The 25,482-nt window shown below is 47.6% G+C and overlaps 1 protein-coding gene and 1 non-coding gene across 4 annotated transcripts in view; one reads left to right on the forward strand and one right to left on the reverse strand.

The window, feature by feature from the left end:
* Positions 1 to 1,463: 1,463 nt before the first annotated feature.
* On the reverse strand, positions 1,464 to 1,570 carry LOC142258620 (U6 spliceosomal RNA). The gene has a single exon (XR_012727825.1). It is a non-coding gene; the product is annotated as a U6 spliceosomal RNA (small nuclear RNA).
* Positions 1,571 to 1,828: 258 nt separating this feature from the next.
* The window catches only part of TMEM259 (transmembrane protein 259), a 59,495-nt gene continuing 35,841 nt past the window's right edge, over positions 1,829 to 25,482 (forward strand). For 2 of the 3 annotated variants that reach the window (XM_075314637.1, XM_075314655.1), the window contains exons 1-4: positions 1,829 to 1,986; positions 2,178 to 2,386; positions 14,449 to 14,718; positions 14,984 to 15,095. In XM_075314637.1, coding sequence (XP_075170752.1) covers positions 2,189 to 2,386; positions 14,449 to 14,718; positions 14,984 to 15,095 — 580 coding nt within the window. In that variant the 5' untranslated portion in view covers positions 1,829 to 1,986; positions 2,178 to 2,188. The remainder of the gene's footprint in view (positions 1,987 to 2,177; positions 2,387 to 14,448; positions 14,719 to 14,983; positions 15,096 to 25,482) is intronic. The other variant, XM_075314645.1, reaches the window with a different exon arrangement.

Raw genomic sequence — 25,482 nt, forward strand, 5'->3', positions numbered from 1 at the left:
GCCCAGTTCTCTGTGCAGGGTATGGCGATGGCAGGGGCTTGCGCGCCCGGATGGACCAGGGGATGTTTGGTTACTTACAAGTAAAAGAATCACACGAGTCCTTTGGGAAACCAAGGTGCTGGTGGACGGCCGCCGCGGCCGGTTGTACTCTGGTCCCCCACCCGTCTTCTCCTCTGCACTAGTTGTGGTTGTGTTTTTAGACTTCCCGGTATGGAACACGGGAGTCCGCTCCAGGCTTTCTGTGTGCCTGAGGAGCCGTGCCTGCTGACGCTGACCTGTGGGATCTATGGGCCCTGGCGGTTGCCCTATCCCTCTCTGTGGGTGGTTGTCTGCTTTTGGGACTTTGGTTGGGACAGGACCTATAATCCTGCCCTCAATCGGTTGATTAGCTAGGCCGTTGGTTCCGGTCCTGGCTTCAGGGTCCGAGTACCCCCTCTGTGCACGGTTTACGGTCGGGTCTTTGGTGTCGGTACCAGCGGGCTCCAACCCTGCTCCGGTCCTCCTCGGATCTGCCGAGCCGTCTTCCCGTCTCCTGCTGACGGAGACCACCGTCTGCCACCTAGCCAAGGTACTAGGGCTCTGACCCTGGCACCGTTCAACTTGAACTTCTCCTCCGCTGGAGCTACACCTAGCTCCAGCCCACACTCCTCTCAACTTGAACTCCAACTTAGTCTGAAACTTAACTTAACTGACTGTTTTCCCACCCCGGGCTGTCTAGACCCCTAGGTGGGCGTTCCGTAACCGCCTGGTCCCGCCCACTGGTGTGCCTGTCTTGCCCTGAGGGGGGTGACTAGGGTTTCAGGTCGGCTGTATGTAACCTAGGTGAGGGAAGGTGTTATGTGGGGGCCTACTGTGTGACTACCTGGTTTTGCCAGGCGGTCACATAGAGACATAATGATATAACTGCGGGGGGGCATAAAATATGGAGAGATAATGAGGGGGGCATAAAATATGGAAACAATGATATAACTGTGGGGGGGGGGGGTATAAAATATGGAGACATAATGATATACTGTAACTGTGAGGGGACATATAATATAGAAACAATAATATAACTTTAGGGGGACATAAAATATGGAGACACAATATAACTGTGGGGGGACATAAACTCTAGAGACATAATGATATAACTGTGGGGGGACCTAAAATATGGAGACAATGATATACCTTTGGGGGGCATAAAATGTATGGGGGGACATAAATTTATGTCCCCCCCACACTAAATATTGAGACATAATGATATAGCTGTGGGGGGACATAAAATATGGAGACACAATATAACTGTGGGGGACATAACATATGGAGACATAATGATATACCTGTGGGGGACATAAAATATAGAGACATAATGATATACCTGTGGGGGACATAAAATATAGAGACATAATGATATACCTGTGGGGGACATAAAATATAGAGACATAATGATATAACTGTGGGGGACATAACTAAATAAAGAGACATAAAATATGGAACGCTTCACGAATTTGCGTGTCATCCTTGCGCAGGGGCCATGCTAATCTTCTCTGTATCGTTCCAATTTTAGTATATGTGCTGCCGAAGCGAGCACGAAGCTGATGGTGTCACACTTGGTATATATAGTCCTATCCGCTCTATAAGGTTTGATTATTGCGAGTAAATTGCTTTACACCTCCGCCCTCTAGTTATCGTAGGCTCCACCTTGTAATACCCTCGGCTTTCTTTGCCGTCATTTATAGCTAACTGTTCATGAATTTAGCAGCGCATTTGTTCGCGCAATGCATCATGACTAACGCTATTCCTTATGTCATTAGCATAGCGCCGCCCACTATCCCAGACTGCCTCGCACATTCACTTTCACGGTCACTGCAATGGCTGAGGCCACAGGAAACGGAAGAGAGACCGGAAGTTGGCGATAATCAGCGATTGTGCGTCCCCGTCAGCTCCAAGGGGTCCCCTCCCCACAGCGATAGGGGTAAGAGCGGGGGCCCCCCGAACACGGCAGAGGTAGGCACGTGGGGGGCTTGTATGGCTGTGCAGCCTGTGTCCGGACCGTAGCCGGGGGGCTCAGTAATGTGCAGTGAGTGCTGGGTCCCGGGATGCAGGGTGTTACTGCGCATGAGCATGTGAAATACACTCGCTTGCCCTCCTGTCATCTGCAATGTACTAACCTGCTGACTTCTTTCTTTCTTTCTAAGGAGCCATCAAGATGTCTGAGAATCAGGGCAATATTCCTATTAATAACACTAACGGAAACCGGGTTCGGACCCCGAATCTTAACCAGAACCCTCTGATTAACGTGCGGGATCGCCTCTTCCACGCGCTGTTCTTTAAGATGGCCGTCACCTACGCTCGTCTCTTCCCGCCGTCATTCCGCAGGATCTTCGAGTTCTTCGTTCTTCTTAAGGTTGGTATCTAGAACGTCCGTTTTCTCCAATCGCTGTTCGATGACTTGGGCCGGTTTTCCGGTGTCTGACATTCAGCAGCGCCTTGTACTCCTGAGACGGGGGGTACGCGGACCGTAAATGTCCCACGTGTAAGACAGCCCGTCTCAGAAGGATGTCTCAATATCGGAGTGTATATTCTGGATCATTATGAATACGGTATATTGCAAATTTAAAGGGATTCTCCACTCACTTTTCTTTACAGGAGAACCCTTTACTGCAGACGGTGAGGGCGTTCAGTCATTTGTGCTGCCCTGGCTTCTGAATGGGCCTGTCTGGAGAAATCACGATCGCACCCATCCACAGGAGAGCTGATAACTGGTCCACTGCGGTCTGATCACTGGGACCCGCAAGGAACGTTAAATCCCATCTAAGCGGAGCTGTCATGCGCATGCTCGTCAGCCACTCCATTCATTCCCCATGGCGCTGCACAGAGAATGAATGGTGAGGCTGTAGGCATCCAGTGTGCCACGCCATGTTGTCCTGCTGATAGGTGAAATGTGATCGCTGGACCCTGCACCAATCAGCAAGTTGTCACCTATCCTGTGGGTAGAAGGGAACGTGTTTTCATCAGGCAACGTCTTTAGCAGCAAACAGTATGTTAGACCTCGTTCAGACCTCAGTGAGTTTTCTGCTATGCAGATTACGGTGTGAGCGTCATTAGTGTTTTTGATCTGATTCCCGGCAGCTTCTCCCTGCCCGCTGCCCTGGACTGGCAGGTCTTGCTATACCTGCATGTAGGCAGAGACCTGTCAGTCACTGTCATCAGGTGGGGTGAAGCCACCGTGGACCCCCCTGCACGACTGGTCTATAGCCCTGGCCGGATACTAAGGTGTGCGTTTCTCTGAAATGTTGCAGTGTTTGAGTGAAACCTACCTGGCTGTGATCGTACAGCCAGGGGCTGATTGCTGGCCGACTGTAGGCAGTGTACAGCATATCAGCTGACAGGTTCCCTTTAATAGTGCAGTATCTGAAAATTGTGCCCAAATTGCTGTAGGGTTGAAAACATGCACCAGTACCATCGAATCTTGATTCTTTTTTTTCTATAGCTTGTGAATGCATCATGATAGCTTGTGTATCACTTGTTAGGCTGCTTTCACACCTCCGGTTTTAGCAGAGCCGGCCAATCCGGCTCTAAAACCTATGCAACGGATGCGGCGACAAAACCGCATCCTTTGCATATGTTTTTGACATGCGGTCTGTTCGGTTTTTGCCACTTGCGGCACGCTACTGAGCATGCGCAGTGAAAAAAAACGCATGCGGCGTCCATAGGCATGCATTGCAAATCGCGCCGCATGTGGCGCGATGCGTTTTTTTTTTTTTTTTTGGCCGGACCAAAAAAACGTGCCAGGCAACGTTCCCTCCGGCCGCCGCATAGGCTAAATCTGCCACATGCGGCAAAAACCGGACCGAACGCAAGCCCATGTGGCACAATCCGGCACTAATGACAGTCTATGCAAAAAAACCGCAACCGGCGGCAAAAAAAACGGTTGCGTTTTTTCTGCAAAGCTCCAGATTGTGCCTCACAGGAAAAACCGGAGGTGTGAAAGCAGCCTAAGATTGGCCTGGAGTCCAGTTCAGTAGTATGTCGCCTGTATTACTGCTGTCCAGCCTCGCCTTACTGTACGCTGGTTACATCTCGTCAGTGTTGGTAGGATGCCATCTTGGAGCAGAGGAGATTATATTGAATACCATTGTACTTTCTATTGGGGGACAATGAATATTTTCTGCAGTCAGAATGGCCCCTTTAGTCTTAGGGCATATGGCTATACACAGAGTGCCTATTAGCTGGAGATCACTGCCAAGAGCAGTAATCGGTCTGTCTCTTCGAGCTCCCCCTTTCCTGTGCGATTTTCCGATACGCACATTCACCCTAGATTGCACCCCTTCTAAGTCGAGGCTTGATCCCCACTATGAATTGTAGGAAAGTCTGCGCATTCTGTATACACATTTAGTTGCAGACTTGTAGCATTATGTGCTGTGTATGACCCCATCCTTACAGGGCAGGTACATGACCGTTCTGTCCTCATGCCCACACTGGCGAGTCCACAGCCGATGGCTCTATGGAGATCTCCACACGTCACCTGCTCGTTGCGACCTGCATTGCTAAGTAATCGCAGAATATACTTAGGCGGCTGCTCAGCAGACAGCGAGATCATATATTCATTAGGGACACAGGATTCCCTCATGGACAATGGCTGTGTGAAATCCTGCCGCTCTCCTCCATTGTGCCTTGCTGAATGTGTACGTTGTCGGCTCTTCTGGAGCATGGTTCAGTTATATGCCACTGATTAGCTGGTACAACAGGTAGTCCAAGCAGAGACCGGTAAAGGGCAACTCTGTGCACAGGACTGATGTTTGGAAAGGGTTGAATCCATACATCTATATAGTGCCATTTGTTGCGTCATTGTCGTGGCTTCCCTCAGGAGTCCCATATACACCAGTCTTATGTTTGCAGCTATGAGGGAAGGATAATCACATATATGGCTGCTTTACATCATTCTGCCGGCTGATCACATGCAGTAGGGTTTCCTCTTTACATTATTACCTGTGCTTCTTTGCTCGTGAATAGTTTTCTCACCATATTTCTGATCATGTTGCTAAATGTTCCTACTCAAAGTCTATCCGATAAATACGTGTAGGCAGAAATCTATATATGTGTCCAACATAAACTTATCACTCTCACGCACAAAGCTCTCCACGGTTCTGCACCACCCTACATCTTCTCCCTCATCTCTGTCTATCACCCCACCCGTGCCCTCCGCTCTACTAATGACCTAGGACTGACATCCTCAACAATTCGAACCTCCCACTCCCATCTTCAAGATTTCTCACGAGCTGCGTCTATGCTCTGGAACACACTACCAAGAGCAATCCAATTAAAGGGGTGGTTCACCCATTTTTTTTTCTTTCCCCAATGATTCTCACTTACCATTGTCTGCATCTTCTGCATTGGCTTCTGTTTCCATTTCTGGCACTGAGCGGCGCTATCCTGCACGCTCAGTGCCTGTCACATGACCCCCTGGAGCTGTGGCCGCCTGCATCCTCTGACGTCCCGGCATTTCCGGGCTCTCAAACTAGACGGGTACGTCAGAGGATGCCGGCGCCACTCACAGTGATTGACTGGGCTGTGGGCGGTGACTACCGCACGTCACAGCTCAGCATCGAGGGGAGGATCCGGAGGACGCCAGTGTGGAGCGGTGAAGGCAGAGCGCGCCGCTTACCATCGATCAGCTGTGGGAGGTACGGGGCGCCAGTGTGGAGTACAGGGGGGTTTCCTCCACTGAAATCCCCCCTGTCACGCAAGTATGTGATCACACTGTCCACCCGGCCGCTGTGCTCAGCTGTCAGGAGAGCGGGCGGTGTCGGCAGTGTGATCATATACTCCCACCAGCAGCACAGGTGACCGGACGCTGCATGGGACCAATCTGCTCCACTCTGTCACCTGCACAACAAGTCCCAGAGTGGAGACAGTGACATGCTCTGCTCTGACACATAGTGTGCTGCATGTCACTGTCTCCATTCTGGGACTTGTTGTGCAGGTGACCAGATGCTACATGTCACTATCTGTCTCCACTCTGTGATTTCTGCTGCATAGTACCAACTGTATACACTCTCACCTGCAGAACAAGTACCACAGTGGAGACAGTTAGTGACATGTAGCATCCGGTCACCTGCACAACAAGTCCCAGAGTGGATACAGTCAGTGACATGCAGCACACTATGTGTCAGAGCAGAGCATGTCACCAACTTGCTCTGCTCTGTCACCTGCGATGCTGCATGTCACCAACTAAGGGTAAGTTCACACAGTGCGTTTTTCGTGGCGTTTTTGCACGTTTTTCTGGTGCGTTTTTACTCAGAAAACTGCATGACTTTGCTTCCCGAGTAAAGTCTATGCCATTGTGCGCACTAGGTGTTTTTGCGGCGTTTTTTACCACATTTTTGTGCTGAAAACGCAGTGACATTGCTTCCCCAGCAATGTCTATGGGTTTTCAGAAGTGCTGTCCGCAGACAGCGTTTTTTTGTAGCTGCGTTTTTGTGTTGACCACAAAAATGCAGCATGTCAATTATTTCTGCGTTTTTCACTGCGTTTTTCACCCATTGAGTTCAATGAGATGTTCAACAACGCAATGAAAAACGCATATAGCTGCGTTTCTATGACTAAAAACGCAGCTATAAACGCAAGGGGTGGGTACTACAGTGACGTGTACAGGAAGAGGATTCCTTCTGTTGGTAAACACAGAAGCAGGAATCCTCCCGGTACCGTCACCGCTGCGTCCACAACCCGCCCGGTGCCATGTCAGCTCCGTGCGGCACCATGTCTGGGCGGGAGGTGGAGGCAGCGGCGAAAACCAAAGTGAACAGTAGAAAAAAAAAAATGTCATACTCACCTGTCTGCAGGGTCACGGTGCCATGTCCGCTCCCAGCCCCTGTCTCGGTACCGCCGCTCTGGCTGTGTGCAGTCTTCCCGGGGCACGTACGAAGCTTGCAGGACCTGGCGGTGGATCAGCTCATCGATTCTCGCGGTGTTGCCGGCTTTTTTGCGCCCGGCCGGCTATCAGCTGCTCCTGCCGTCAGGCGACTTCATCAGCTGATTACCGGCAGCTCCTGCAGCGATGGGACAGGATCATACTCCTGTCCAATCGATCGCTGCAGGAGCTGCCGGTAATCAGCACATAAGTGAGTATGTATTTTTTTTTTTTTTCGACTGATGCATCAGCTGATTGTATAAAAGCCGATTATACAATCAGCTGATGTGTCATGTGATTCACGTAGTTTAACCTGACACATCATCTGATCGCTTTGCCTTCCAGCAAACCGATCAGATGATATTGGATCCGGATTGGACGGCGCGGGACCCTAACCCAGGATTACTGCGGAGGGGGGTTTATTTCAATAAAGATGGAGTCACTAATTGTGTTGTGTTTTATTTCTAATAGAAATATTTTTCTGTGTGTTGTGTTTTTCTTTTTTTTTTTTTTTTTTTATCATTACTAGAAATTCATGGTGGCCATGTCTAATATTGGCGTGACACCATGAATTTCGGGCTTAGGGCTAGCTGATAATATACAGCTAGCCCTAACTCCATTATTACCCGGCTAGCCACCCAGCATCAGGGCAGCTGGAAGAGTTGGATACAGCGCCAGAAGATGGCGCTTCTATGAAAGCGCCATTTTCTGGGGTGGCTTCGGACTGCAATTCGCAGTGGGGGTGCCCAGAAAGCTTGGGCACCCTGCACTGTGGATTCCAATCCACAGCTGCCTAGTTGTGCCCGGCTGGACACAAAAATTAGGCGAAGCTCACGTCATTTTTTTTTTTTTAATTATTTCATGAAATTCATGAAATAAAAAAAAAAAGGGCTTCTCTATATTTTTGGTTCCCAGCCGGGTACAAATAGGCAGCTGGGGGTTGGGGGCAGCCCGTACCTGCCTGCTGTACCCGGCTAGCATACAAAAATATGGCGAAGGCCACGTCATTTTTTTTTTCTTTTTTGGCAAAAAACTGCATACAGTCCGGGATGGAGTATGCTGAGCCTTGTAGTTCTGCAGCTGCTGTCTTCTCTCCTGCTTACACTAGTGAATGGAGGATGCTGAGCCTTGTAGTTCTGCAGCTGCTGTCTGCTCTCCTGCATACACTAGTGAATGGAGGAGAGCAGACAGCAGCTGCAGAACTACAAGGCTCAGCATCCTCCATTCACTAGTGTATGCAGGAGAGCAGACAGCAGCTGCAGAACTACAAGGCTCAGCATCCTCCATTCACTAGTGTATGCAGGAGAGCAGACAGCAGCTGCAGGACTACAAGGCTCAGCATCCTCCATTCACTAGTGTATGCAGGAGAGCAGACAGAAGCTGCAGAACTACAAGGCTCAGCATCCTCCATCCAGGACTGTATGCAGTTTTTTACCCAAAAAGAAAAAAAAAATAACATGGGCTTCGCCATATTTTTGTATGCTAGCCGGGTACAGCAGGCAGGTACGGGCTACCCCCAGCTGCCTATTTGTACCCGGCTGGGAACCAAAAATATAGAGAAGCCCTTTTTTTTTTTTTTTTTATTTCATGAATTTCATGAAATAATTTAAAAAAAAAAATGACGTGAGCTTCGCCTAATTTTGGTGTCCAGCCGGGTACAACTAGGCAGCTGGGGATTGGAATCCACAGTGAAGGGTGCCCAAGCTTTCTGGGCACCCCCACTGCGAATTGCAGTCCGCAGCCACCCCAGAAAATGGCGCTTTCATAGAAGCGCCATCTTCTGGCGCTGTATCCAACTCTTCCAGCTGCCCTGATGCCGGGTGGCTAGCCGGGTAATAATGGAGTTAGGGCTAGCTGTATATTATCAGCTAGCCCTAAGCCCGAAATTCATGGTGTCACGCCAATATTAGACATGGCCACCATGAATTTCTAGTAATGATAAAAAAAAAAAAAAACAACACAACACACAGAAAAATATTTTTATTAGAAATAAAACACAACACAATTAGTGACTGCATCTTTATTGAAATAAACCCCCCTCCGCAGTAATCCTGGGTTAGGGTCCCGCGCCGTCCAATCCGGATCCAATATCATCTGATCGGTTTGCTGGAAGGCAAAGCGATCAGATGATGTGTCAGGTTAGGACGTGAATCACAAGACACAGCAGCTGATTGTATAAAAGCCGATTATACAATCAGCTGATGCATCAGTGCAAAAAAAAAAAATAAATAAATAAATACTCACGTCTGTGCTGATTACCGGCAGCTCCTGGAGCGGAGTCTGATCCTGGCCCATCACTGCAGGAGCTGCCGGTAATCAGCTGAAGTCCCCTGACGGCAGGATCAGCTGATAGCCGGCCGGGCGCGAAAAAGCCGGCGAGACTACGATCAGCTGATGCGTCAGGTGACTGCATCAGGTGATCCACCGCCAGGTCCTGCAAGCTTCGTGCGTGCACCAGGGAGACTGCACACAGCCGAAGCAGCGGGACCGAGACAGGGGCTGGAAGCAGGCATGGCACCGGGACCCTGCAGACAGGTGAGTATGACATACACACTCACTCACACACTGTATATACACACACACTGTATATACGCACACACACTGTATATACACACACACTGTATATACGCAGACACACTGTATATACGCGCACACATACACACACACACTGTATATACGCACACACACTGTATATACGCACACACTGTATATACGCGCACACATACACTGTATATACGCGCACACACACTTTCTTCCCCTGGCTGTGTAGAGCTGCTGCTGTCTCTGTGTAATTGATCTCAGTGCACATCCACTGGGAAGAGGCAGGGAGGAGGGTTTGGGTGGGAGCAGAGTGGGTGTATTAGACACAGTGGGTGTGTTAGATAAGCTAGACACCGCTCTAGAGCCACAAAGAATTCTGGGACTTGTAGGAACTGAACCCAGGAAGTCAGAGGAGAGATTAACCCCATCAGAGCTGGAGCCAGCAATGAGCATGTGCTGCTGGTGCACAATGAAAGGTAATTTTGCTGAAAAAACATAATAGATGTGTTGAGGGGCACATATTAGCAAGATTTATCAGAAAAAAAAAATCAGTTTTGGTAACTGGACAACTTCTTTAATTCCCAAAATTCACACCTTTAAGCGGGCCCTAAAAACGCATTTCTTTAGACTAGCCTATCACCTCACTGCCCTGATCTAATCTAGTCCCTTTCTGCCCTTCATAACAAAAAATGTACTTCCAATTCTTGTCCCCTGTACCTGTATAAATTCTGCCCAATGACGGGTCCATGCAGCTGCTTTTGAATCCCCTATTAAATCGATGGCTGGACCATATATGACAAGCTTTTCTCCCCCATTCACCTTTTGTGCCTCCCCTATTTCCTCATAGACTGTAGCTTACGAGCAGGGCCCTCACTCCTCCTGGTATCTTAATTTTGTTATTTTGTATTGTCTCATATTGTCTGTACATGTCCCCTCTGAATTGTAAAGCGCTGCGGAATATGTTGACGCTATAGAAATAAAACTTATTATTATTATTATTCAGTCCTTGAAGGTTTACCACCCTACTCAATACTTGTGGGTTTCCAGTGCACCAACACTAAGGATGCATGATTCGCTTTTTAATTTATTTTTTTAGATTTCCCAAATGCCCTAATACTTTAATACCTTCCTGAATCTATAATTATTAAAAATATAACTTTTTATATTTTGACGATTGGGAACAGCACTTAAACGGCCTACAATGCACCAATGTGGTCTACAGCAGGCCAAGAAATAGGTGGCATTAAGCTAAAATGTCTAGTTGCACCACACTTATCATCTAGTGAGCCAGGTTGATACATTTGATGCATCTAGTCTAAGGCTGGGGCCAAACAGGGCACTATTGTGATCCCCTCGCATGACACTCGGCTCACGCTGGCAGCACAGCAGGAGCCGAGTATCATGCGAGTGTCCATGCGACTGAGGTTTAATCATGCGATTGGACCACAGCTGCGGGGGGCGGGCCGTCTCTGAGGAGGGGAGGGAGGTATTTCTCTCCCTCTCTCCTCTGTAGCCGGTTATTGCCATTCTTGCACTGCACTCGCGGTACACTGGTGTACTGCGAGTGCAGTGCGATTTTTCACTCACCATAGACTTGAATGGGTGCGAGAGAAAGAGGATCGCATTGCATCCGCAGCATGCTGCGATTGTTTTCTCGGTCCGATTAGGGCTAGAAAATAATCGCTCATGGGTCCTCACACACAGGCTAATATTGGTCCCGAGTGGAATGCGATGTTTTTAGCACATCCCACTCGCTCCGATTTTCACGCCATATGTCTTAGGCCTAAAGCTTCTTTTCACTTTAGATAGCTGAACATCGGTTTGGCCAGTCACCCGGCCAACAGCTATCTTGCCTGACTGTCGCAAACACAGGATTGGCCACTACTGTGCTCTATATAATAGAGCTGCTGCCAGACATCTCTGGTGGCCAATTATCTCTAAGGTCACGTGCACACGTTGAGTATTTGTAGCCAAAACCAGGAGTGGGTAATAAATACAGAAGTGGTGCCCGTGTTTCTATTATACTTTGATTGTTACACTTCAGATGGACTTGCCAATACTCAACATAGGCATGTGGTCTTAGAGAACAAAAGGATTGGGGGTTGCAAATAGACACACTGAGTTATTTTCCTCAACGTCATCTGTTATGGAGTCGTGGTGCCCATATATTAGACTGTCTATCAAACTCCTCCATATTGGTGAGTTTGGCCTATGTAAGCAGTAAGAGGCGCGCTGAGATGCTAGTCAATCAGGCTTTATAAGGATGAGACCACATTGGGGTGGGCTGGCTTCATAGGGATGAAACTCCTGCCACAGTGGGGCTTCTGTTTGGCAGCCAGCTGCAACCAACCGTGTAGCAAAAGGAATATCCAACCCATCCCGCACAAGCAAAAAAAGCCCTCATACAGCGCTATTCACCAAAAAACTAAAGGCTTCCAGCTCTCAAAACATGACAACATAAAAACTATTCTAAAAAAAAGCATTTTTACTGTGGGATAGTAGTAAAACATAAAAAGAAAATTATTTAAATCTGGTATATCTGTAATTGCAACAACTCACAGAATAAATCCGTCCTATCACTAATACTGCACGGTGAAAGTGCAAAAAACCTCCCAAAAATCTATTCTCTTACTGCTATTTGTTCATTCGGAATAAGGCTCGGATGATGTTTATTTCCAATATGGGGTCACTTGTGGGGTTTCTGCTGATCTGGCAGCTCAGGTCTCTGCTAATGGAGGCCGCAACCTATTCAAACTGAATCTGCGCTCTCCATATCAAATCACGCTCCTTCCCATCCTATCCACGCTGTGTGCTCAAACAGTAGGGTACTGTCATATTTGGTAAATTATATAACAAATTGTTTTGTCCATTTTCTCCTATTACCCCTTGTGTAAATTGTAAATTTGGAGCTAAAACAGTATTTTAGTGTTAAAAAAATTTTTTTGTTTTGTTTTCACATCTAAAGCTGAAATATTTGGGGCTAGAGTAACCCTTTCGAAAAAAAATAAACATTTTTGTCAATATGATGACCAAACGTTATCAAATTTTGTGTAGCACCTGTGGATTCAAAATGTTGACTGTACAGCCTGGATAAAATCCTGAGGTTGTAGTTTCCAAAATGGGGTCACTTGTGGGGGTGTTTAGGACCGGAAGGGTAAAAAAAAAACAACCTGTATTTGAGGGGTGTGTTTTTTTTTTAAATGGTAGCACTTTTGGTGAGTTTCATATGTAAAGGCCCCTCAAAGTGCATTTACATCTGAATAGATCACTAAAGAAACAGGTTTTGTAAATTTCTTGAAGAAATGAGAAATTGCTCCTAAACCTTTGCCCTTTTAACATCCTAATGAAATAAAATGACATATGATGCAGATGTAGACAGACATTATGGGAAATGTGATTTATTTTGTGAAGCATGAATAACTGGTTTAACCCCTTCACATGTGGAAGGAAAAAAATGCACTGTACAATTTATTGTGCAATTTCTCCTGAGTACCCAGATACCCCATATGTGCTGGAAAACTACTGTTTGGGCGCACGGCAGGGGTCGGAAGGGAAGGAGTGACTATTTGGAGTGCAGACTTTGATGAAATTGTTTGCGGGCACCTTGGCACATTTGCAGAGCACTTGAGGTATCAAAACAGTAGAAACGCCCCACAAATGACCCTGTATTGTAGAGGTCCCCAATCTGTTGCTCAGGACCCACACGTGGCTTTCAGGACCATGATGTGTGGCTTACTGCTGTCTTCCCGACTGGTTCATTTGCAGTAGATCTTTCAATCTGCTATGAAGAGCAGGCCTCCAGATGGCGACTGTTGTGAGTAGCCACACACTGAAGAACAGATCTGAATGGAGGTAAGAACCCCTGGATATTTGTTTGCTGTCTTGGTGTGGTGAGTCCTGTGGAAAAGCTTTGGCTCTCATTATACTGATTATGAGGGCTCTGGTGTCATTTCTGTGAGGAGCAGCAGCTAAATGTGGCTCGTGACCCTCAGAGCCGAATGTGGATGTCAAGGTCAGAAAGGTTGGGGACCACAGCTATATTGGCATTGATCTAGGGTTTTCCTGGTATGTGAAGTTTAGAATGTGGTGGCACACATAGGTTGTGTAGAGTGCATCAAGGTGACATGAGTTGTTCAGAATTGAACAGCCAATCACAGCGCTCATAGTTGTAGTTAGCGGCGAACCCCCCCACCACCCCCCCCTCCCTGTGGCGTCAAGTACTTGTTCCCAGGGCACCTTCACGCAATCTCTGGCTTCATTGTCATAGTGGCACCTGACCGTCATGACTTACCAATACGTCATAGGTTGGAACCCCTTTGCAATTATGATATATTTATACGTCATAGGTCGTGAAGGGGTTAAGGATATAGAAATTGAAAATTGCTAAATTTGTAGCAGAATTATATTTTCACCATATATATGCAAACATATTGATGGAAGTTTACCACTATCATGAAGTACAATCTCAATCACTGGGATCCACTGAAGCGTTCCAGAGTTATAACCTCATAAAGTGACACTGGTCAGATTTCTAGACTTTGGCCTGGTCGTTAGGGTCAAAGTTGGCTTTGTCACTAAGGGATAAAAATTAGGAAATAAAAAAAAATAAATAAAATGCACATATAAAAGGTAATATGTGGGTGACATCCATGTGCCATCTGCTTTTATTTTTTCTCAATGCCATTGACTTGCATTGGCGAGTCTGACTTTCCATAGACTGCAGAGTGGCGGCAGATCTCAACAGAAAAATCTCATTTCTATGGCCGGCTTTACAGGATCGAGTGCGTATGATGTATTTTTTTGGAGTATCTGCCATGTGATAGATTAGATGGCAAGCTTTTCTGGAAGGCTCAGATGTTCCCTCTGCATAAACAGAGATCCAGTGTTATCTGTGTATTGTACTTTGTATTTACACACCATTGTGTAAGCCCTGAGATCTTGGGCAGGTGACAGAGGATGTGTATGCATTCATCGGACACTTCTAACCAATGCTTTGCTTTGTCTCTTCACTTTAGGCCCTTTTGGTTTTATTTATTCTCGCATATATCCATATTGCATTTTCGCGGTCTCCGATCAACTGCTTAGAGCATGTGCGAGATAAATGGCCCCGAGATGGCATCTTGCGGGTGGAGATTCAGTTGAATTCGAGTAGAGCACCCATTTTCCTGCAGTTCTACGACAGTGACACGTTTCCTGGCTTGGTAAAAGAGGCCCTGGGTGAGGAAGATGGAGAAGAGGATGAGGAGGAGATGAGTGTGGATATGTACCAGAACAGTTCCATCAAGGTATAAAATCATTACGCCAGCGTCTGATGTAAGCATGTTTTGCGAACAGTTTTATAACTGGTAATGAAGAGCTAGCATTGCAATATCCGGCAGTTTCTCAGTAACCTTTTTATTTCCCTTGCACAAGTGGGGAAAGTCCAAATCCACAGAGAATCCCAATTGTTGTGGTTTTTGCCGTGGATTACTTTTAGATCTGGCTGAAAATCTGTAAATTCGGAAAAAAAAACCCAAACAAAACGCTGTAAACACGTTCTTTCCCTCTCAGTTCCAGCTTGACATTGAGCCCAAGGTATTTTTGAAGCCATCACTTGAGAGTGTGACGCAAGCCTCTGACAATCAGAGTCACGGACTGTCTTTTAGTGATGCTGCTAGTAAAGGTGAGTGAAATCCTTCTTCACTATGAACTAGTTCTTGTTAATTTCTTATTTCACAAGTAATGTAATAAAGCTTTAATCAGAATTGTGACATGAGCATTTAACATGATCTTGCATGCAATTTATATTTTTTTTTTGATAAAAACAATGCCAGAATCCCACTTCACATAATATGTAATAGAAGTGATCAAAAGTTGTATGTATCCAAAAATGCCAGTAAAAGCTACAGCTTGTTAGGCAAAACAAGCCCTTATGGAGGTCTAAAAAACTAATGATTGTTAGAACATGATGCAAAAATAAAAATCCTTAAAGCAATCTTCTTGGGCAAAAGTAGCTAAGCTTGAAATTTTTTTAACCCCTTAACGACCGCCAATACGCATAAAAATGTTGGCCGTTAAGGGGCCCTAATCCCTCATCGCCATTTTTAAATGACAATCGGGAATAAGTGAATAGCTCCCCCGCAGCCGAAGATCCCAGGATGGGTGACAGCTGACAACCATAGGCATTGGCTCTGACTTTTTTTTTTGTTTATGACCAATGAGGACCAATTAACCCCTTAAGCACAGCTGTCAATAGGGGTAGTGGTATCTTAAGTGGTTAAGAAAGGGGTAAAAGACCCCTTTGACAGGCTCGGCCCCCTGCTATCGTATTTGCAGGTGCCAATTGTTGCCATAATACCCTTAGGTCATTCGATACAATGGCCATTAGATCCTGCTATAAGCAGGGTCTAAAGGTACCGTCACACTAAGCAACTTACCAGCGATCCCAACAACGATAGGGATCGCTGGTAAGTTGCTAGGAGGTTGCTGGTGAGCTGTCACACTGCGACGCTCCAGCGATCCCACCAGCAACCTGACCTGGCAGGGATCGCTGGAGCGTGGCTACACGAGTTGCTGGTGAGCTCACCAGCAACCAGTGACCAGCCCCCAGCGCCGCGTGGAAGATGCTGCGCTTGGTAACTAAGGTAAATATCGGGTAACCAACCCGATATTTACCTTGGTTACCACTGCACGGAGCTACACGTGCAGAGAGCAGGGAGCAGCGCACACTGAGCGCTGGCTCCCTGCTCTCCTAGTTACAGCACACATAGGGTTAATTACCCGATGTGTGCTGCAGCTAAATGTGCACAGAGCAGGGAGCAGCGCACACTGAGCAGCGCTGGCTCCTTGCTCTCCTACTTACAGCACACATCGGGTTAATTACCTGGTGTGTGCTGCAGCTACATGTGCACAGAGCAGGGAGCAGCGCACAATGCTTAGCACTGGCTCCCTGCTCTCCTACTTACAGCACACATCAGGTTAATTAACCCGATGTGTCCTGCAGCTAGCTACATGTGCACAGAGCAGGAGCCGGCAGCACAGGCAGTGAGAGCGGCGGAGGCTGGTATCGAAGGTAAATATCGGGTAACCAAGGACAGGGCTTCTTGGTTACCCGATGTTTACATTGGTTACCAGCCTCCGCAGAAGCCGGCTCCTGCTGCCTGCACATTTAGTTGTTGCTGTCACACACAGCGATGTGTGCTTCACAGCGGGACAGCAACAACTAAAAAATGGCCCAGGACATTCAGCAACAACCAACGACCTCACAGCAGGGGCCAGGTTGTTGCTGGATGTCACACACAGCAACATCACTAGCAACATCGCTGCTACGTCACAAAAGTTGTTCGTTAGCAGCGATGCTGCTAGCGATGTTGCTTAGTGTGACGGGGCCTTAACAGGCTGTGTCAGTGAATCACTGTCAGGTCTCATGAGCTACTGTACACCAGTACTACAATGCATGAGACCAGTGATCAAACTTAATCCCGTTGTGGGACATGAATGTTTTTAAGTGAAAAATTAAAACAAAAATAATAAAATATGCATAAGTGGGATTGCTGCACTTATAACGACCCGAAGTATAAAACGGTCATTTTATTTATTCTATACTGCCAACATCGTCAACATGCCAAAAAAGTACGTTTTTAATCATATTCGTACACAAAATATTGAATAAAGAGAGATCAAAAACTTATAAAAGAAAGCAGCATACTGTCCCACAAAAAAACATTCCCTAATATGGCTCTTTCAGCAAAAAATAAAGCTACAGCTCTCAAAGTATCGATAGAGGAACATTTTTTTTTTTTTTGAAAATCAGCAAAAAAAAAGTAGAAAACCATAAAAAAGTAGTATAAAACTGGTATCACTGTAACTGTATGGACACGAAGAATAAATTTGACTTATCACTCTATGGACCCCCGAATAACTGAATTGCTGATTTCTATTTATTTTGCGTCTGAAAAATCTGAATAGAAAGAGATTAAAAAATGTTGTATATCCCAAAATGGTATAAAATAAATTTTCAATTCCTCACGCAAAAAATAAGCATCCTATACAGCACTGTTTGCCTAAAAATCAAAGTTACAGCTCTCTGAATATGGCAACAAAAAACCTATTTATTATAGAAAAAAAAACTGTCATGGCAGCAAAATATAACAAAAAAACCCTTAAATCTGCTTTAATCGCACCGACCTGAAGAATAAAACCACCTAATCACTTAAACTGTAGGGTAAATGGCGTAAAAAATACATTAAAAGCAATTCTTGCCTGCTGTTGATTTTGTTCATTTTGCCTCCCAAAGATATGTGGTGCCAGTGTGTGAAAAAAAACAAACAAACCAATATTATATTATTATTCCGGTCAGTAAGATTACAGCGATACCAGATTTATAAAGTTAACTTATTTTCATGTCGCATGGTGACTGGGGTAAAATTAGAAATAAAACCTATTCTTGACCTGCTATTGATTTTATCTTTCTGCCTCCCAAAGATCGCAGTAAGGCTCAGCTCACATTTATCCTACGCTTTTCGCTTGACGCTTACATTGGGGTTTATATCTAAATTTCTGAAAAACGTGATTTAGACAGAATACCTGACAGAAGATTCCCTATAATGTGGCAGAGGAAGTAATGTTGGACTCTCTGTCCTATAATCCATCGGTGCCTGTGTCCTTTTAAGTGTGCATAAAAGCACGGTCAAGCACAGTATTGTGCACTTCTGAAAAGACAGACACCGCTGAGCAGAGGCCAGACTGAGTCCTGAGTAACTGCTTCCTTATTATAGTCAATGGATACGTCGGGGATGTCATTTGTATCACGTCATTTGGAGTTGTAGATGACACAGCAAACAGATTTAAGCACCCTGCGTAGACTGCAGGATAAATGTGATACCAAATTTTATGTAAAATTTTCCCAATAAAAGCTTCAACTCAATCCACAAAATAAAAAAAAAAAAAGTTCCCTCTCGGGCCCTAATCGTTCAATGGCAATAGTTTTTTTTTCACCTTATTGGAAACACAAAAGCTCTGAAAAAGCCCTAATAGGTTTCACCTTGGAGGGGGGAAGCCTAACAGAACCTTCTGAGCCCCACAATGTGCCTAAACCACATTTGAGGTCCACATTTAGCATTTCTGTAGTAATGCGCATCCTGTGAATTAATTGGGCTCTCATCTCTAAGCATGAGTTGTGCACAATGTACTAAAGTAGTTTTCCAGCACATATGGGGGTACTGGTGTACTCAGGAGAAATTGCACAACAATGGTTTTCATTTTCTCCTGCTACCTTTTGTGAACATAAAGAAATTGGGATTAAAGTAAAATTTGTGGGGAAATATGTGATTTCATGTATTCACAGCTCAATGGTATAAATTTCTGTGAAGCACCTTTGGTTTCAAGGTGCTCCCCACATGTTTAGATACATTTCTGTGAGGTAGGCAACTTCCAGAAACTGTTGGGCTTCAAAAAAATGGTGCCCAGAGTCGGCACGTGCGCAGATTGAGCTATCTGCTCAAGGACAAGCGAAGATCTCATCTGCACATGCGCCATTTTCCTTAAGTCTGCTGACTCAATGGGCAGAAGGCGGCACGTGTGCAGATGAGATCTTGAGCCGAGAGCTCCATCTACGCACGCACCGCCTCCGGGTGCCATTATTTGAAGCCCGCACCTCCGACATTTTCCGGATGCCCCTGCCTCCCTGCTCGCAGCACAACAGTCCACAGCACTGCAGCACAGTACCCACAGGCCCCAGCACAGCGTCTGCCTCCTGCGACCCCTCTCCACCACCTCCTGGTACAGTGCATATGGATTTGGTTTCAGAGGTTCCCGGGTGTTTGATCTAGATCCAGCACTCGAGAAATAAGGAAAAATAAAGAAAATAAAAATGTAGCGAGCACATCATATTTACCAAAGCTCCCGCACGGCTGTAATTGCTCTCGCAGCCTCTCCTTCACTTTCTGGGCCGCTCATCATTGCTCATCCATATGCACTGCTATCCCCTCCCACCAGCCGTCCTGGTGTCTGTGATTGGTTGCAGTCAGACGCGCCCCCAGCCTGTGTGTCAGCGTCTGACTGCAACTAATCACAGGTACTGTCTGCAGGTCAGTATCGTGGTATAAAAATAAATAAAACAATAGACGTAGGGTTCCCCCATGTAAGACAAAGCTGCAACTCATATCTGCAAGTTTTTCCTCAGCCCTAATTGGACTGAAGAGAAAATCGCAGCATGCTGGTATTGTCTGCAAGTCTCCTATCACTCGCACCCATACAAGTGTATTGGTGCTAGAGAAATATCGGACTGCACTCAGATGTCATTCAAGTGCAGTGAGATATTCGCACAGGCTGACAATGGAGGAGAGGCGATTAATCCTTCTCTCTCCTTTGCAGCTGTGTTCCAATTGCAGGATCGGGTCACGGTCACATGACACTTGGCTCACGCTCGCAGCAGATCCTGAGCCGAGGGTCATTAGCAAATCGCATCCGATGCTGTCGCATCTAATGCCATACGCCAGTGTGACTCCGGCTTATGATATAGACGCACATAGTACCTGTAGCAGTCAGCTGATATGCTGCCACTGAGTGTGGAGGTGTGTCTGACAGCAATCAATCACAGGCGCCGGTGGGTGGGGAAAGCAGTGCATATTCAATGAAGGTTAATTAGCTGCTCTGGAAGTGAATGCGGAACCTGGAAGCAGCTTTCCGCCATGACAGAGCCTTTGTAAGTACAGTGTGCGCACTCCTATCCCTTCTACCAACATTTTTAATCTCCGGTTTCTGATCCGCATAGACTTTTATATGGGGACTGGATTCCGAACCGGATTAAAAAAAAAAAGATAACGGGCACCCGCCGGTCCCTGTTACCAGCGAGTCCACTCATCACTACTTGTGACGTCATGTGAGCCCCGCGTTCAATCACCGTCAGCTTCTGTCTCCCCGCCTTCGGACAAATGAGCTAATTAACAGGAAGTGTGCACTGCAGCTGCCTCTCACTTCCTGTTCATTGCTCCAGTGATTGGATGTATGACGTCATATGAGCCCTGGAAACGCGACCACACTGCTGGGACGGAGTGGGAGGTGCGTGGATAAGCTTAGAGGAAACGTGGAATCAGCAGGGGTTGTGCTAGTAGTGGAGAAACCTTTTAAAGCGTTCCGTAATTATTACCACATAAAGTGACACTGGCCAGGATTGAAAAAATTGGCCTGGTCAGGAAAGTGAAAACAGGCTGGGGGCTGAAGGGGTTAATATACAAAGTTCTTCTACATTTTTGTGAATTTTTTTATATTTTCATATATAAATGCTAATCAAATTGATCTACGTTTACCACAACAATGAAGTACAATGTGACACAAAAAAAGGTCATTATAATTACTGAGATACGTGGAAATATTTCAGTTACAGGGAATCGGTCACCAGATTCTTACTACCTAATCTGAGCGCAGCATAATGTAGGGGCAGAGATCCTGATCAGCGATGTGTCACTTACTGACCTACTTAGTGTAGTTTTGATAACTGATTAATCAGCAGTAGATTATCATTAGAGGACTACTTGGCATGCTGCAGGTAGTGCAGAACATTCATGAGCTCTGTATAACTGCTAGATCTGCAGCAGAGAAAACCTTGATTTTTTTCAAAATGACAGCAAACAGCCCAGTAAGTGACACATCACAGGAATCTGGGTCTCTGCCCCTACATTATACTGCTCTGAGGGGGGAGCAAAACCTGGTGACAGATTCCCTTTTAATAACTACATAAAGTGACACAGGCTGGATTTTAAAATATTTAGCCTGGTCTGGAACCTGAAACCCGGCTTAGATGTGATGGGGTAAATAATTTGCTACCAATGTCCTTTCAGTCTTCCAGTAGTTTTGTAGAAAGCTGCAGCTGGGGTCCTGGGTTCAAATCCTACCAAGGACACTATCTGCAAGGAGTTTGTATGTTCTCCCCGTGTTTGCGTGGGTTTCCTCCGGGTACTCTGGTTTCCTCCCACACTCCAAAGACATACTGATAGGAACTCTAGATTGGCAACACTGTCCCCATTGGGGCTCACAATGTATGTAAAGCGCTGTGGAATTAATAGCACTATATAAATGAATAAAATTATTATTATTATTATTATTATCTTGATTTCTCCTTCTGAGTTATTGACATACAGCTTTTCTTTGTCGCTCCATTGGGAGACCCAGACAATTGGGTGTATAGCTTCTGCCTCTGGAGGCCACACAAAGTATTACACTTAAAAGTGTAAACCCCTCCCCTCTGCCTATACACCCCCCCGTGCATCACGGGCTCCTCAGTTTTTATGCTTTGTGTTGAAGGAGGCACACATGCACGCAAGCTCCACAATTTAGTCAGCAGCAGCTGCTGACTATATCGGATGGAAGAAAAGAGGGCCCATAACAGGGCCCCCGGCATGCTCGCTTCTCACCCCACTCTGGTCGGCGGTGCTGTTAAGGTTGAGGTACCCATTGCGGGTACAAAGGCTGGAGCCACATGCTGTTTTCCTTCCCCATCCCTTAGGGGCTCTGGGTGAAGTGGGATCCTAACCGGTCACCATGCATGGGACCGTGCTCCCTCCGCAGCCCCTGGGGGAATCTGCTGGACAGGAGACCGGGTATCGTCAGGGGCAGGCCCTGCTCCTCTGAGGTACTCTGTGTCCCCTTGGGGACGGCGCATGGAGCGCCTGTGTAACGGACGCTGCAGCACCAGCCGGGTGTTTTGCGTCGCCGGGACTACCGCGCCGACCGCGCTTGTTTGCCGGCCGTGCTAATAAATTTAGTCCCCGGCTTTTGCGGCCTAGTACCGCAAACTCCCGCCCCCGGGCCTGCCAGTCAGGGGTGAGGGCGGGACGCTAGACTGCATGTCAGCGGTGAGTGCTGAAGCATACTGAGGTATCCTCCTCCCCCCTCACTGAGCACTGCGGGGCACCAGATTCCCGCACTTTCTGAGGCACGCCCACGGCTCCCTCCTCCTCTCAGAACGCTGGCAGCCATTCCTATCAGCACTTCTGACGCTGGAGAACTTCAGAGGGGAGACAACACCGAGCTCCACAGCTCTGGGAGGCCCAGGCAGGGAATCTGGTGGTCACACAACCGCTGAGGGCGGTCGGTAAGCCGCACCTGTTACTAGGTGCTGGCCCCCCTGGGTGCCGAAGTGTATATTTATATGCTTATATTGTATACATTTACTCTGTACGGCCGCACTATTTGCTTTTGGCTATATACCCTCACTGATTGCTCTAAGAGGAGACAACAGCATGTCGTCCGCAAAAAGCAAGGGTGCCAAGGCACAGGCTTATTTTGCAACCTGTACCTCATGTGCGGCTATGCTACCTGCAGGTTCCACCTACCCTCATTGTGTGCAATGCTCGGCCCCTGTGACACTCACTCAGCCGGAGCCTCAGCCACTGGTGGGACCCTCGGCCCCGGTGGAACCACCTGCTGCCACTGTCCAGGTGACAGGGACAGAGTTTGCAGTATTCGCTGACAAACTTTCTGAGTCTATGGATGGATGGTCTGCTAAGATACTAGAAGCTTTGCAGTCCAGACCGGTAACACAGGCTCCGGGCACTGTTGAATCATTGCCCCCAGGCCCCCCTCGGTTGGAGCAGCAAAGTGCTCCTGGGGCGACTCATAGGTCCCACGGTGAGGACTCCGACACGGACCGCAGTCCCAGACCGGCTAAGCGGGCCCGCTGGGAGCTTCCCTCGACTTCATCACACTGCTCAGGGTCTCAGCATGAGGACTCTCTGGAGGATGAAGCGGAGGTGGCAGATCAGGGCTCTGAGCCTGACGCCGCGCTCAACCTTGATACACCTGAAGGGGACGCCATAGTAAACGACCTTATAGCGTCCATCAATCAGGTGTTAGAACTTTCTCCTCCAACTCCTCCGATTGAGGAGTCAGCTTCTCAGCAGGAGAAATTCCAATTTAGGTTTCCCAAACGTACACGGAGTGCGTTTCTTGATCACTCCAACTTCAGAGATACAGTCCAGAAACACCGAGCTTTTCCAGATAAGCGCTTTACTAAGCGCCTTAATGACACACGTTATCCCTTCCCCCCTGACGTAGTCAAGGGTTGGGCTCAGTGTCCCAAGGTGGATCCTCCAGTCTCCAGACTGGCGGCTAGATCCATAGTTGCAGTGGCAGATGGTGCATCACTCAAGGATGCCACTGACAGGCAGATAGAGCTCCTGATGAAATCCATCTATGAAGCTATAGGCGCGTCTTTTGCTCCGGCATTCGCAGCCGTATGGGCACTCCAAGCTATCTCAGCTTGTCAGTCTGAGATTAATGCAGTCACACGTGCCTCTACTCCGCAGGTTGTGTCTTTAACCTCTCAGGCGTCGGCTTTTGCGTCCTACGCCATGAATGCTGTCCTGGACTCTGCGAGCCGTACGGCGGTAGCATCCGCCAATTCAGTGGCAGTCCGCAGGGCCATGTGGCTACGTGAATGGAAGGCAGACTCTGCTTCCAAAAAGTTCTTAACCGGTTAGCCATTTTCTGGCGACCGCCTGTTTGGCGAGAAATTGGATGAAATCATTAAACAATCCAAGGGAAAGGACTCGTCCTTACCCCAGTCCAAACCAAACAGACCTCAACAACGGAAGGTACAATCGAGGTTTCGGTCCTTTCGGCCCTCAGCCAGGTCTCAATTCTCCTCGTCCAACAGGCCACAGAAGGGTCAAAGGAACTCTGATTCATGGCGGTCTAAGTCACGTCCTAAAAAGACCGCCGGAGGAACCGCTCCCAAAGCGGCCTCCTCATGACTTTCGGCCTCCCCAAACCGCATCCTCGGTCGGTGGCAGGCTCTCCCGCTTTTGCGACGCCTGGTTGCCACATGTCCAAAACCGATGGGTGAGAGACATTCTGTCTCACGGTTACAGGATAGAGTTCAGCTCTCGTCCTCCGACTCGTTTCTTCAGAACATCTCCGCCCCCCGAGCGAGCCGATGCTCTTCTTCAGGTGATGAGCACTCTGAAGGCAGAAGGAGTGCTGATCCCTGTTCCCCTTCAGCAATGGGGTCACGGTTTTTACTCCAACTTGTTTGTGGTGCCAAAAAAGGACGGATCTTTTCGTCCCGTTCTGGACCTCAAACTGCTCAACAGAGACGTGAAAACCAGGCGGTTCCGGATGGAATCTCTCCGCTCCGTCATCGCCTCGATGTCCCAAGGAGACTTCCTAGCATCAATCGACATCAGGGATGCTTATCTCCACGTGCCGATTGCACCAGAGCATCAGCGCTTCCTGCGTTTCGCCATCGGGGACGAACACCTTCAGTTCGTGGCACTGCCTTTCGGCCTGGCGACAGCCCCACGGGTCTTCACCAAGGTCATGGCAACAGTGGTAGCAGTCCTACACTCTCAGGGACACTCGGTGATCCCTTACTTAGACGATCTTCTTGTCAAGGCCCCCTCTCGGGTGGCATGCCAACACAGCCTGAACATTGCTCTGGAGACTCTCCAGAGATTCGGGTGGATCATCAATTTCCCAAAGTCAAAATTGACACCGACCCAATCGCTGACATATCTCGGCATGGAGTTTCATACTCTCTCAGCGATAGTGAAACTTCCGCTGGACAAACAGCGTTCACTACAGACAGGGGTGCAATCTCTCCTTCGAGCCCAGTCGCACCCCTTGAGGCGCCTCATGCACTTCCTAGGGAAGATGGTGGCAGCAATGGAGGCAGTTCCTTTTGCGCAGTTTCATTTGCGTCCACTTCAATGGGACATTCTCCGCAAATGGGACAGGAAGTCGACGTCCCTCGACAGGAACGTCTCCCTTTCTCGGGCAGCCAAGGCCTCCCTTCAGTGGTGGCTTCTTCTTGTCGAAGGGGAAATCCTTCCTGCCCCCATCCTGGGCTGTGGTCACGACGGACGCGAGTCTGTCAGGGTGGGGAGCGGTCTTCCTCCACCACAGGGCTCAGGGAACCTGGACTCAGCCAGAGTCCTCCCTTCAGATCAATGTTCTGGAGATAAGGGCAGTGTATCTAGCCCTAAAGGCGTTCCAGCCGTGGCTGGAAGGCAGGCAGATCCGAATTTAGTCGGACAACGCCATGGCGGTGGCATACATCAACCACCAAGGCG

This window comes from Anomaloglossus baeobatrachus, chromosome 1 (assembly GCF_048569485.1).
Source record: "Anomaloglossus baeobatrachus isolate aAnoBae1 chromosome 1, aAnoBae1.hap1, whole genome shotgun sequence".
In the NCBI taxonomy this organism is placed as follows: Eukaryota; Metazoa; Chordata; class Amphibia; order Anura; family Aromobatidae; genus Anomaloglossus; species Anomaloglossus baeobatrachus.